Source organism: Bidens hawaiensis, unplaced genomic scaffold (genome assembly GCF_021521415.1).
Source record: "Bidens hawaiensis isolate Kalapana, Puna unplaced genomic scaffold, B.hawaiensis_p1.1 tig00050778_1, whole genome shotgun sequence".
NCBI lineage: Eukaryota > Viridiplantae > Streptophyta > Magnoliopsida > Asterales > Asteraceae > Bidens > Bidens hawaiensis.
In genome coordinates, this window is record NW_027499112.1 from 34,768 (window position 1) to 49,561 (window position 14,794).

General features: G+C 35.3%; 3 protein-coding genes and 1 long non-coding RNA gene across 4 annotated transcripts; 2 read left to right on the plus strand and 2 right to left on the minus strand.

Moving 5' to 3' along the window:
- Positions 1-976: 976 nt before the first annotated feature.
- On the plus strand, positions 977-4,909 carry LOC143598739 (putative methyltransferase PMT21). Its single transcript, XM_077076882.1, has 8 exons — positions 977-1,098; positions 2,105-2,396; positions 2,487-2,635; positions 2,833-3,028; positions 3,113-3,323; positions 3,629-4,304; positions 4,379-4,456; positions 4,548-4,909. The coding sequence occupies exons 2-8, from the start codon at positions 2,133-2,135 to the stop codon at positions 4,765-4,767; spliced, it is 1,794 nt and encodes a 597-aa protein (XP_076932997.1). The 5' UTR covers positions 977-1,098; positions 2,105-2,132; the 3' UTR covers positions 4,768-4,909.
- A 4,329-nt stretch (positions 4,910-9,238) lies between these two features.
- Positions 9,239-11,012, plus strand: LOC143598740 (glycosyltransferase family protein 64 C3-like). The gene is made up of 2 exons (XM_077076883.1): positions 9,239-9,712; positions 10,472-11,012. Exons 1-2 carry the CDS (start codon positions 9,249-9,251, stop codon positions 11,010-11,012), a joined length of 1,005 nt encoding a protein of 334 aa, XP_076932998.1. The 5' UTR covers positions 9,239-9,248.
- Positions 11,013-11,165: 153 nt separating this feature from the next.
- Positions 11,166-13,195, minus strand: LOC143598748 (L-arabinokinase-like; the record flags this gene model as incomplete). Its single annotated transcript, XM_077076889.1, has 11 exons — positions 11,166-11,327; positions 11,433-11,552; positions 11,635-11,744; positions 11,808-11,907; positions 12,035-12,088; positions 12,188-12,250; positions 12,329-12,396; positions 12,488-12,545; positions 12,705-12,771; positions 12,951-13,027; positions 13,109-13,195. Coding segments are annotated over 11 exons (966 nt in total), but the record flags the coding sequence as incomplete, so codon positions are not given.
- An 89-nt stretch (positions 13,196-13,284) lies between these two features.
- On the minus strand, positions 13,285-14,361 carry LOC143598741 (uncharacterized). The gene is made up of 3 exons (XR_013147165.1): positions 14,265-14,361; positions 13,441-13,548; positions 13,285-13,334 (listed from the first exon to the last, which is right to left on the minus strand). It is a non-coding gene; the product is annotated as an uncharacterized LOC143598741 (long non-coding RNA).
- Between the last annotated feature and the right edge of the window lie 433 nt (positions 14,362-14,794).

Here is a 14,794-nt window from a genome sequence, read left to right on the forward strand (position 1 = left end):
ATTTTTAGATTTTTTTTTGAACCGCTAATATGTTTTTTTAACTTCATGTATTAAATAAGATTAGAAGTTTAGAACTTAAATCTTTTGGTAGAAAGTTATATATTTTTTGCTAGTGATTGTGTAGATATTTTAGATTCTTGATTGATTGGTAAGATTAAATAAAATATTCCATAATAGGAACATATCTTTTTGAAATTAATATTTTTATTTTGTCCTTACTAAGAAAGTGAAATTTAGATACTTGATTGACGGCATCGACATCCAACTATCATAATGAAATTTAAAAATACTGAATATTAATAATAAAATAAAAATGAAATTAATTAAATTAATAATAATATAAATTTAAATGAAATAAGTTATTGTTAATATTTATTATAATAAAACATACTTAATTACTTTATATTTTACTTTTAGGTTTTAACATTTGTATTCAACATTGACAAAAGTACAAGCCTGGGAGAACATGTGTTTGTGTGTACTTGACCACGCCTATGACATATGTGACCATATTGATCAAATAATAATAATAAAAAAACTAACTAACTAACTCCCTTATGATCACACATATTTATTTTTAAACTCTAATTTTAATTTTTTATACTAATCTTTTTAACCTTTTGCTCAAAATTCAAATTTATTCAGATCTTATATGAATCCAAACTCATTTTAAAATTTTCAAATTTTAATAATTCTAATAAACCGATAAAAACAAATTTTCCTAATTTCTTAATTTCTCCATACTAAAATACATAAGCTATCCTTTTACTTTATGCGATGATAATTTTTACTTTTAAACTTTTGATGTGAAAAATAAAATAGCATTTAAAAAAAGAAAAAAAAAACTAATATGTTATAATTTTAATAATAATATCACATATTCACATACCATATTACTTTTTTTCTATATAGTAATATATTTATATTATATATTGCATGTTGCCGTATATATATATATGTATTCCTTTATCATCCTCTGTTCACTATCTCTCTCTTTGAACTCGGGTTTCAATTAATTTACAGGATCCGTGTTCGTCGTATTGGCTTCATAAACCTGTTCATTAATTCTCGGAGAATCAATTGCATACGTCATCACAGGTGATTCAATTTCAACCCAATTATTCTCAGCTCATCAGTTATTCAATCTTTACCCGAAACCCAAATCTTTTTTCGATACCCAATTGTTTTTTCGTGTTGCAGATCCGATATAGGAGATGGGTTTTTAATTTTATGAAAAAAGATTGGATTTTTATGTAATAATTAGATGAATAGAATTGATGGTTGATCATGTTTTGTTTTGTTTTTAGCTGAATTAGAAGTGGGTTTTGTTTAGAATTATGTTATGTTTTAATCTTTATTGGTAAATTGTTTGATGAGTTGTTGAGAAGAATAAATAAAGAAATTGATTGGGTGCTATGGTGATCAAAGAATATTGGAACTTTACTCTGTTTTATTGTTAAAAAAAGTAAAAAATAAATATGTGACTTGAACCAGTTTCTATTGGGGCCCCTTAAACCAGAATTCATGAAAATTGAACCCAAAAATCAAAATTATGACTATTCATTTGGGCAATTGGAAATTTTGTATTGGAACCAGATTTTGACAAATTATCTTGATTTTTCCACTTATCATGCCACCAAATCTGCACTATTTTTTTTTTCTTTTTTATATTTTTATTTTTGCTTATTTTGACTTTGACTTTTGTTCTTTTGATCATCAAGATCTGTCTTTGAACTGTATTTGTCTCAAAAATCTTTCTTGTTTAGGTAAGTCTTGAAAAAAGTTATGACAATTAATTTGAATCCTTATGTTTAAATTAATATGATTTGCAAAATTTGGTTGTTGGGTACAAAGTGTGCTATGCAATTTTATATTTAAAAAAGAAATAAATTAGTGGGCTAGAGTACATCATTTATGATTATTGTCACGCTAAAACCACCAAAGCCAAGTGTTAAACGCGCCATTTTCTATTTGATACATGTGTTAATCGTGTCGTCTCTAACTTGTCTCTAACCTCTTAAACACGTTAGGACACCAACAGCCAGCCCATTGCATATTTTCTTACATTGCATATTTTCTTACAAGTTTGAACTTTGTGTGACAGGTTGTGTATTAATTTATAAGGGCAAGAAATGAAGTATAAAGATGAAAATAAGTCTGGAAGACAACCTGAAAGAAGTTCAAGGGTGGTGCCCTTAGGAATAATGCTTGTGGTTGTATGCGGGCTCTCATTTTATCTTGGTGGGATCTTTTGTTCTGAAAAGAACAAAATTTCTGCTGACCAGGTTTCTAAGCCAGTTGACCCCATAGATTCTGGCATGATCCAGGTGAAATCGGTTTCTTTTCCCGAATGCAGTGCCGACTTGCAAGATTACACACCCTGCACCGATCCGAAGGTACATACTTTGATGTTGAAATAAATCTTTATCATGTTTTTTTGCTTGATCAAAATAATAATGATTAATTTGATTGTTTGTGTGAATCAGAGATGGATGAAATACGGGCGACACAGGCTTACATTTATGGAACGCCATTGTCCGCCTGTGTTTGATAGGAAGGAGTGTTTGATACCGCCACCCGATGGCTACAAGGAGCCGATCAGATGGCCAAAGAGCAAAGACGAATGTTGGTATAGGTAAAGATTCAATCTTTTGTATCATTTTGTGTTAATCTTGGTTGACCCATTTGATTATTTGACCCGTTTCTCTTCGAGCTAATTTTTTTTTTATTTAACATGTTTTGAGATGAGATGCATCCATATATTGTTTAAAATTACTACTACTAATCAAGTGGTTGTCCTTTTGCCTAATGTTTGTATATTTGACTTTTTAGGAATGTCCCATATGACTGGATCAACAAACAGAAGTCAAACCAGCATTGGCTAAGGAAAGAAGGAGAAAAATTCTACTTTCCGGGTGGCGGTACTATGTTCCCCAATGGCGTAAGCGCGTACGTTGATCTAATGCAAAATCTAATCCCGGGAATGAAAGATGGAACTGTTCGTACTGCCATTGATACCGGTTGTGGTGTAAGTTTACCAAAACTAATCTTAACTAAACTGGTTAAGTTTTAGTATTGTTGGACTCAAATTTTGAAAGATAAAATTTTCCAGGTTGCTAGTTGGGGAGGTGACTTGCTTGATCGTGGCATCCTAACCGTTTCTCTTGCCCCGAGAGATAACCATGAGGCCCAAGTCCAGTTTGCATTAGAACGAGGGATACCCTCAATTCTTGGAATCATATCCACACAACGTCTTCCGTTCCCCTCGAATTCATTCGATATGGCACATTGCTCACGATGCCTAATCCCGTGGGCAGAATTTGGTATTTTTTGTCAAATTTTCACACTAGTGATATTATGTTAGAGATGGCAAAATGGGTAGTTTGGGGGGGGGGGGGGGTAGGATAACGGGTTCAGATCAAAATGCGGTGTTTTAATTACAAAATTAATCTAAGTTTTGTAAAAAGATGATTTTTAAGTTGTATGAGAGACTTCTGGCTCTTGTTTGACTTGTTTGACCCATTTCCCTTTCAGATAACTTTTATGATTTGACACATTTGAGATAAAATAGAGCCCGAATTCACTTGTTTATTATATTCTTGATTGGTTTCTTGAATGATATTTTCAGGTGGAATTTACCTCCTAGAAGTACACAGAATCCTAAGACCTGGAGGCTTTTGGGTCCTCTCGGGCCCACCAATAAACTACGAGAATCGATGGCAAGGTTGGAACACAACAATAGAGGATCAAAAGTCGGACTACGAGAAACTAGAACAACTTTTAACATCAATGTGCTTCAAAATATATAACAAGAAAGGCGATATAGCAGTTTGGCAGAAATCATCAGACAACAACTGTTACAAACAGCTTGATGCACCAGATAACTACCCGACAAAATGTGACGATGGGACTGAGCCTGATTCTGCATGGTACACACCATTGAGACCGTGCGTGGTCGTGCCTAACTTAAACCACAATAAACTGAGCTTGCAAACGGTCCCAAAATGGCCCGAAAGGTTACATGTGGTACCTGACCGAATTGATGATGTTAAAGGTAGCAGTGCTGGGGACTTTAACCGTGATGATAAGAAGTGGAAAAAAAGATCGAATCATTATAAAACGTTGCTGTCGGATATTGGAAGTGACAAGATACGAAATGTGATGGATATGAATACGCGTTATGGAGGCTTTGCCGCTAGTTTGATTGATGATCCACTTTGGGTGATGAATGTTGTTTCGTCTTATGCTCCTAATACGCTTCCTGTGGTGTATGATAGGGGCTTAATCGGAACTTATCACGATTGGTAAGAAATATACGTAGGTTTAATGTTTTATGCATGTTTTCTATACGAATTTAACTCGTTTGATTGTTTATTAGGTGTGAAGCGTTCTCGACTTATCCTCGCACATATGATCTTCTTCACCTAGACGGGCTTTTTACATCGGAAAGCCATAGGTATGTTTTTTTAGCTTGAAAGTAAAAAAAAATGGTATCTTTGAAATCTTGAAACTATAACATATTACATTTGAATTTGATTGTTTATTAGGTGTGAGATGAAGTATGTGTTGCTGGAGATGGACCGGATACTGAGGCCGAACGGGTATGCCTTTATAAGGGAGTCAAGGTATTTTGTGGATGGGATATCAGCAATTGCTAAAGGGTTGAGATGGGACTGTCATGTAGAAGACACTGAAGATGTTAATAATAACAAGGAAAAGATATTGATTTGCCAGAAAAAGCTTTGGTACTCACAGCAAAACTCATAGTAACAACAAAGATAAGAAAAAGGTTATCATTTTTTTAAAGAAACCAGCAGGTAGATAGTTAAACTAAAGAATCATGAAGTTGGTGTTTCATAAAATTATATATATTTATAGGAGTTTTCAAAAAATGGGAGGATTAGTTGGCCATAAATTTAAAAGCAAGCTGGTATAGATATGTTTGTGTTGTAGAAGTATAAGTGGATTTTGATTATTTTGTAACCAGAACCAGGCATGCTATGTTTTTCTTGTCCTATGTTCTTGAAGTTGGTTTTTTGTAAGTCCAAATTCTTATTGTATTTAACTGGATTTGAGCTGATGTTTAATGTTTGTGCTGTTCTTGCAAAACATGTCTTGTTTATCTATGTTTTTTTTTTTCTAACATGGTGTTGGTTAAAGTCGTTTAAATGAGAGTACACAAAGGACCATAAGTCATGATTATATCATGAGTAATTATATTTAGGTGCCTTTGGAGCCTTGTCTTAAGCTCAAAACTTTATTAAACTCCTTTTTTCTTTGTAAGCAAGAGAACCGGTACCCAAAAACTTACAGCAACCTGTCAATACCTTGCTAACCAATATGATCATGTACATTTCAGCTTGCATTGGCCAAATGGCCTTCAAGAAGTTATATAGCCTTCACGAGTTATGATAGGAAGCTAGTGGAAACATGATTTAACCCAAAGGGAATCATATGCTTGTCACTTCGAAACAAGAAAAAAAAAAGAATAAAAAATGCAGTAATGAAGAGGTAGGTCCCAGCAGAGCCCAGTTGGACCCGCAAGACTCACCTTAAACAGGGACGTCTGCGCAGAAACCAACTGGATCCGCAGGACCAACCATGCTCAGAGACGTGATGTCCTTACGCGCAGTACGCAAGCTGGTCCCGCAGGAAATGCCTCCCAATGGTGAAGGACTCCGCCTGTCCCCGCAGCCTCGGATACAAGCCATTAGGGAAGGCCACCCGCGCAGCAAGGCTACACGCACAAGGCACTTAGCTCTCAATCGTTCAGTGTCACCTGAAGGAATGAGCGAAGCCGGGAACAATCCCGCACAAGGGCGGGAGGGGGAATACTCCCGCCCAAATAAGCCAGTCCGTACGATACAGGAAGATCTTCTGTACTGTACCTGACGAGGTATGGGAAAAAGATCTGACTAAAGATACGACAGCTTATAGACAACAGTATGGCGAGCAGCATGCTCCTACACTGTATGTCACTATTAGCCGCTGCCTACTCACCAACTCTTGTCATACCACGTGCGTAGCTGACAGTTGGTGGAAAATGAGTAGTATACAGCAGGCCTGGTCGCTGTCAGCCGCTACCTACCCACCAACTACCAGCAGGGCACGTGCGTAGGCTACTGTTGGTGGAACAGGAACACTGTTGCAGCCGGCCATACCTCCTTGGAAACCTACCTTCGGCTATAAATACCACAAATGGTATGACCATCTCATCTTATCTGGTATTATCATATCTCATATTATATCATCATATTATACCTGATATCTGCTCTAGCAATCTCTTCATATACTTTTATATTTAAAGAGCAATCTAGTCCGATTCTCACGCCGGAGGGTGGTCACAAGGAGGAACCCCCCCCCCCTTCTCAGTGACGAGCTCACGGTCTGTTTTGCAGGTTATCAGAAGAACCATCTTCCAAGGGTCCAACCCCTCGTGGGAAACATCTATCTAACCCCCAGGTTACCAGTAATCTGTCCGGGGTCCGGTTAGTGTTTCTTCAAGTAAGAATAAAAAACGCAGTAAAGCATAGCTATAAAGTAATCTCAATGGTTTGTATATATAACATACAACCAAAAGCTGAAATTAACCTAACTTATTTTTATGTTGAAAGGAAAAATGAACCAAATCAAATTATACGCACCCTCTTAAAAAGTACAAAAGATCTTTGAGCTTGGATGTCAATAGTAAAGAGTTTAGGGTATGTTGGCTAATACCCAAAATAAAATTCTTATATGTTTCTGTAAAATATTGTACAGACAATTAAAATAATCAAAGTATGAGAGAATGTATGTTTTATTTAAAATATCTGATATCTTGATTACTGTTTGGGCTACAAAATAAACTAAAAAACGGCTCATGAAACCTTAATAAATTTAAGGTACATATCTAAAATATATTTAGATCAAAAGGGAACTCTTTTTCCTTCATCATATGTATAATAATTCTGAAAAGTTCGTATTACATGTTATTCATATGCCGTTTCAGAAAAAAAAAATAATAATAATAAAGGAAAGAAACGAAACGAAACCATGTTATTCACATGTGAATGGACTTAATCTCATGATTTTTTTTATCCGTAGACCCAAAAATGTTCTTTTGTGCTCAAGCATTTTATTTTTAATTTTAATATTAAATGAACTTGTTTTTAAGAAATAGAAACCCAAGTATTTTTTGCACCTCTTTATCAACGGGTGGATGCACTTTGCAACCTCACTTTCAAATTTAAGCCTCCTACACCCTTGACTTTTTCAATATGATACAGTTTGAGCATGGCCGTCAATCTGACGCTTAAATTCTGTTTAAATGCATATGAAAATACCATAATTCCACTCCATTTTGCGTCACTATGGTTGATGTTATGAAAAATTTGCACCCATGCCGTTTTTCACTCCAAAATTTAAAGTTAACTAATTTTTTTTTTGACTTCAAAAATATTGTATGATCGAGCCTTGATAGTTAGTTTGACCTCTATGTTGACTTTCATTTTATTACACTTTTTATTTTAAATACCCGTTTGACCTGAGTAACTTTCATCTTGACCCAGAACTGACTTTGATCAATCCAAGAACTATTGACTTCAAGATATATAACTGATTCAATTTGACTTCAACTTATGTTGTTACATAGAACTCTACTTTGACCCGATAACTTAACCAACTTCAAACTTTTGGCTTTAAACTTTTGATATCAGCTTCAAACAAAGGGTTCATATGAGTATATGACAAAAACACCATAACAATCAAGTTCACAATATAATGGTAGGGTTATAACTTAATAACTTATAACATATAACTTGATAACTTTGTGGTGATCTTACCATAGTAAAACTGATTTTGACTTTCACTAAGCTGCATTTGATTGATTAATTCATTCACTAACCAAAACTTGCATTTTGAGTTAACCAACTTGCATTTTGACTATTTAATTGTTTAAACACATTTTATAAAGGAGCTAGTTTTATAAATTGATTAACTAAGTTGTATTTTGACCGATTAACTGATTAACTTACATGTTTAACTTACATTTGATTGATTAACTTATCATTATTTTTTTTCTTTCCTCCACTCACAAACACTTTTAAAATACATCAAAAAATCATAAAGGGTGAACAATATTTCTCGAATAAACAGCAACATTTTCTCGCTCCCCATCTCATAACCACTTGGTAATACTTCATATAGTATAGAGAAACCATTTGGTATCAGTTGCGAATACTCTTAATTAGGGATGAGCTTGGTACCGAAAATACTGATCCCGAAAATCACAAAATCTTGGTACCGGTACCGATGTACCAGTACCGGTATTGAAGGTAAAAATTTAGGAAATACCAGTACCGTACCGCATTGTAAGTACCGGTACTGTAACGATCCCGAAACTCAAAACTTTGGTACCGATTCGGTATCGACTGTACCAAATTGATACCGATTTCGATACCGGTACCGAATTTGCTCATCCCTACTTTTAATTGTTCTATATCACAAACGTTATCAATAAAAGGAAAATTATAAATAAATAATCCCACCTTTTATGGATAGGCCGATAATAATCTCACCTTTAAAAATCACTACCAATGGTCCCACCTTTCAACTATTTTTGTCATAATGGTCCTTTGTTAAAAAATACTTAACGTCGTTAAGTTTTTTTCTAGTTTCAAATCGATGTTTTAGGTCTTTTGATCGGAAGAAGGATACGAGTCGGCCGATGTAAAACTTATCTCGAAACAATGATCCAAACGACGAAACAATGTTTCAATTCGGGTGCTTGAATTTCTAATTAATAAAAATCAAGTCATTTGAATCACCGTTTCAAGATAAGTTTTACATCAGTCGACTCGTATCGTTCTTCCGATCAAAAGCCCTAAAACATCGGTTTGAAACTAGGGAAAAACTTAACGATGTTAAGTATTTTTTAACGGAGAACCACTGAGACAAAAATAATCGAAAGGTGAGAAGTGATTTTTAAAGTTGGGATTATTATCCGCCAATAGACAAAAGATAAGATTATTTATTTCCAATTTTCCAATTATCATTTGAGGGTTTTATAACTTCAAATTTTTCTTCATTTTGTAAGTTGTGAATGGCATCAATATCAATATCATTCCCAGAAACTCAGTGGACACTCCACCACCCAAAACTAAATATTAATCTTCCAGTTGCCAACAAATTACGTAACACTTAATAAAACTTTCAACAACTAATTTTGCTTCATAATTAGTGTCAACTTCATAAGATAACTAAATACAATAATGACCACCGGTCAACTAATATTCATCTTCCTCACCATCACCTCATCTCTTACTTTTACCACCACCTTCTCCCTCCGCCCACTTTCCGGCAACCGTCGGACACTCCCGTCGCAAAAACATCTCCGATCAGACCAATTCACAGTACTGATCAACGGCTACTCGGAATCTCGCATTCCGATCTTACACACAATCACCGGCATCTATTCAAGCTCTCCATCTGTAGCTGCGGTGGTTGTGCTATGGGGAAACACTAAGACACCGGTAAAAACACTAGTGGAGCTTTCACATAACCTCTCGGTTTCGTCTCCCGGAGATGCGCCGATCTCGGTTATCCGACAACCGTCGTCTAGTCTTAACGATCGGTTTCTTCCCCGTCCGTGGATCTCGACACGCGCGGTCATGATCTGCGATGATGATATCGAGATCGATCGGAAATCGATTGAATTCGCGTTTAATATTTGGAGGTATTAAAGAAAATATGATTAGAAAACAGATTCTGTTTTTTAAAGGCCGAGCTCGTTAAAAAACTTGATCGGACTGAGCTTAATTGAACCCGAGCCCGAGCTTCACTTACTGATCTCGAGCCCTCGTGAGCCTAAACGAGGCTGCCATTTATATAATTTTTTAAAATACATATTCAATAATTATTAATTAATATATATAATGCTATGAAAAAATAAATAAAAATAATTAAATAATATATATTATTTTATACATAAAATTATAATAGAAAAAATATATAAAAATAATTATAATTATATAAAAAAATAGTTGATATATAGTAAACGAGGCGAGTCCGAGCTTTGAAAATAGAGCTCGAAACAATCCGAGCTCAAGGTCTGTATAAGTTAAACGAGCCTAGTCGAGCTCGGGCTCGGCTCATTTGCACCCAGTACACACATGTCATTGTGTTATTTTTTTAAAGACGGTTTATTATTAATAAAGCACCCTTAACAAGATGTTAGGCCATGAAATAGAAAAGTTACAAGTACAATAACAGATTCTTATACCACTCGGTCCTAGTAATTAATCTCTTTGAAACGTACACGTACGCATACATGGCTCTGCTATGTACTCGTTTGGGGCATCAGTGCTACATTACGCACATAGTTTATTCCAACTCAGCTTTTTGTCTATGTTGTCTATTGTGCTTGATTAATAATACATTAACAGTGCCTGATTAATAATACATAACACCTCATGGGGTTTTCATTGTTCTACAGGAACAATCCAGAACAACTCGTAGGATTATTCGCTAGATCTCACGAATTTGACCTAACCAATCGCAGATGGATCTACACCGTCCATCCGGATCGTTACTCGATCCTACTTACCAAATTCATGTTAATGAAAACAGAGTATTTGTACCAGTACACCTGCGGAGGTGGTGAATCAATGGCGCAAGCTAGATTGATCGTGGACGAAATGAGGAATTGTGAAGATATATTGATGAATTTTGTAGTGGCGAATACGACGGGTGTGGGGCCGGTTTTGGTCGGAGCTAAACGGGTGAGGGATTGGGGTGACGCGAGGAACGAAGGTGGAAGGGGATTGATGACGACGGAGGAGGTCGCGGTGGGTTTGAGTAGTAGGAAGAAGGATCACAGGAAGAGGAGAGGGGATTGTATAACAGAGTTTCATAGGGTATTAGGAAAGATGCCATTGAGGTATAGTTATGGAAAGATGGTTGACTCCATTGGTGAACAAGGGCTTTGTGAGAAAGGTGGGAAATTGGTGTTTTGTGATCAACAATTTTCAAAATAAAATTAACTATTTTTTTGATATATTTTTGTAAATGTTTTAATTCAATGAATACAACATGTCAACCTATATATAGTTGAGGTCACAATAATAAAGGACATAATGATGGACAATATGTCACTAGGATGCTAAAAAATTGAAATGGTAACAATTGCTCTAACAGTTCTCAAATAGGCTACAACAATTATTATCTACTGAATCAGTTTGTAGACCGAGTTCAATTACAGCACTCGTGTACCATTCTGGGATACTGACGTCTCTTCCAGAAGATGCATGAATCTTTCCATTAGCTGTGTCCTGCAAAATACGAGCTGCGACCTGAAAATATAAAAAAAAGTATCAAACAATAAATGAAGTTGAAACTTTATTTATCCAGAATCCAGAAATGGTAATAAAAGATAATAATGAAGAAATTGAAAATACCTGACCACCATCGACCCCACCATCATAGTTCGGTTTTAAACTAGCTGCTCGTTCAAGGTATGGTCCCCAATGACCCGTGAACAAATCCCTCTTTTTCATCTCAACGCCACCTTGATAATACTAACAAAAAAAGTTCGTTAGAGTCGAGCATGTTGACCCGCTACCCAACCCGCCTGAACTGCCCATCTAATAAAACTTTTACCTCAAGCATATTTCTCAAAAATGGTTCTTCATTGAAATAATCTCTGCGAACAAATACAACGGGTAACTTGTATGCCAAGGCTTCACTAACAGTTCCATATCCATTTTTTCCTAAAATATTATACATTAACTAAAATCTGTCGAATTAAAAAGTATAAAAATTCAATCACTAACCAATCATGCAATCAGATGCTGCCATGACATCAGGGGTATAAGCGTCTTTTTGCAGCTTTATGAAATTAGGAGGAAGCTCCTGTTCAAATGACCCACAAACCTGAAAAGCTATAAATTAGAAGTTTTTCTGATACAATAATACTTTTCGATGGCAAGTTACTTAGCGGGTCAAAATAAGTTCAGGTTGAAATGGGCCTGATCAAGTTGGGTTGTGCTGATCCACATACCACGCAGAGCCAACCGGGAGGCAGATATTCCTCTTTTAACTTCCAACCTGCTGGCTGCAAATTTTCATATTAGATTATTACTTATAAACATAAATACCAAAATCAATCTATAATAATGCACATATTTGACATGAAAATGAATCATTAACTTACTTGTCCACCAAAATTTAGTATAACGAGCTTCACATTCTCACTAATCCCCATTTCACTCCTCACCTACAATAAAGAAAGTGTGCATTATTAAAATACCGGATCAAAGTAATTTTGGAAAAAAACTATTTTTATGTTACAAACCTCCTTGCGTGATTTGTGCAACCTCCTTACAACCAAAGGCACATCAATAACGTCTTTAAAAGCAGGCACTGCATGGGATATTTTTCAAGGAAGTATATTAACAAAAAACTTGAGGATATTAAAGCATGTAAATAAAGAAAAAAATGTAGGACAATTTACTTGGGCAGTATCCAGGTAGTCGAATTAGAAGTTCACAATGTGAATAGTCCTCAGCTATCTGTTTTAATTATCAACAAATTAAATCTATTATTCCCAAAATCAACCCCATGTGAGTTTAAACTTTAAACACACAAATATTAACCTGAAAATATATCTTATTTGTTGTATAACAAAGAAAAAGAAAAGTATATACGAAGTAAAACAGCAAAAACAGTACCTGACTAATTATGGACTTGTGATGATATCCAGCAGCCATAACATATTCTGCATAAATGAAGTCCCAACTGCAATAATGATATTATAAAACAATAACAGATAACATGAGCAATGGTATTGGTAGGTTCATTAAAAGTTACTTTTTGGCCATCAATACACATTACTTGAGATTAGTGAACTTGATTTGTTCCCACTAGTTTCACACATTTGGTTATTACAAAATGGCATTTTAGACATTCACAGTTACCTAAAATTCCCAACACAAACCGACTGTATATCAGCATCAGCTGCTGCACGACATACAACTGCAACAACATCTGTTACCTGTTACACAAAACAATTTCCACATGTGAATCTTAAATGATTCAGAAATTCAAATAAGTATATTAACATGATTTTAGTTACCACTAAGTCTGCCTTGATGGATTTCAGCCACTCAACTTCTGTAGCCAATATAGAAGCACGATGCACAACCGTCTCAAAATACTGTATCAACCAAAGGACATACAAGAAAATGAAAATAATAAAATGAGAAAATTCTAACAACCAAGTTTCTTGACACCTTTTCCAACGAAGCGAGCCGATCCACCGTTAAAGCATCTGCTTGAACAGCATCACAGTCCAACACTAGCTATTACACGACGTAACGAAATCAATAACAATCAAAAGATCGAAATTAAACACTAATAATAAAATTATTTTATATCAAATAGTTTGATAGTAGTTTCAAAAGCCACCTTGCGAAGAACAAGCCGTGGCGATTGTATTTCGGTAGTGAAGACAAAGTCCGGTGCACCGGTGACCACATGAACAATATGGCCAGCAAGAATGAGGTGCCGAACAACCTACACAGATGATGATCTAATCATAATGATCCACAGAAATAGGTAAAAAGACCAAAATACCCCTAACTTCACGACAAACAACCCGAGTAAGTTAGTGAATTGGACGAAATTGGCAACACTCTACAATTGAAAAATAAAATGATGACTAAAACTTATTAATGATTTTAGCAGTTTACTCTAAAAATTAATTGTAAAGTTATGATATATGATTCGATTTTGGGGTGCAAACGAGCTGAGCCGAGCTCGAGCTCGAACTCGGCTCGTTTAACTTACACAGAGCTCGAGCTCAGCTCGTTTACTATATATCAACTATTTTTTATATAATTAGAATTAATTTTATATATTTTTTTCTATTATAATTTTATGTTAATAACATATATTATTTAGTTATTTTTATTAATTTTTTCATAACATGATGTATATTAATTAATAATTATTAAATATATATTTTAAAAAATTATATAAATGACAGGCTCGTTTAGGCTCGCGAGCCGGCTCGAGCTCAATAAGTGAAGCTCGGGTTCGGGCTCTACTTTTAGGCTCGAGCTCGATTAAGCTCGGCTGGATCAAACGAGCGGATCTCGAGTAGGTCGGCTCATTTGCACCCTTAATTCGATTGCATAATAAAAGGGATATGAGTTGACAATGTAAGATCATAAGAAAACAATTAAACCCTAAGCGATTCAGAATATGAAACTGGTGAGTGAACTAATTACCTCAACGACACGTGTGGCATGGCCGAATCCATGGCCGCTAACATAATAGGCGAACACAAGATGGTTTCGGGAAGCTGATCCATCTTCAATCGTCATCAAAGCAATGTGAGTTGAAGGAAGGTATTGATTTGATCTCAGCAAATTATATTATGAGTGTCCGAAGGAGTGTGAGATACAAAACTGATTTGGTGGTTGGTCAAATCTGTTATTTTTTTTTTGTTTGGTGTGAAAAGCGGTTTTCGTACATGTGCTTTGATTAAATACGCGGTTTTAAATCAGTCGTTTTAAATTTGCGGTTTTCGTCAAAAGTTTTGTTTTCACTTGCAATTAACCCGACCCCACTAACCTTGTTAACTCTTATCGTTAAACCCATCAGCGTACCCCTCACGTGAGAGGCAATCTTGTTCTTAATTGGTTGTGTACTCGTTTGTCGTGTTTATCTACCAAATGTGTCATGATTGAAGCTACCATAGATGAACCGTAATCCTCGTATGTTTAGGGTTTGTGGAAGACGAATGAAGAATGATGAA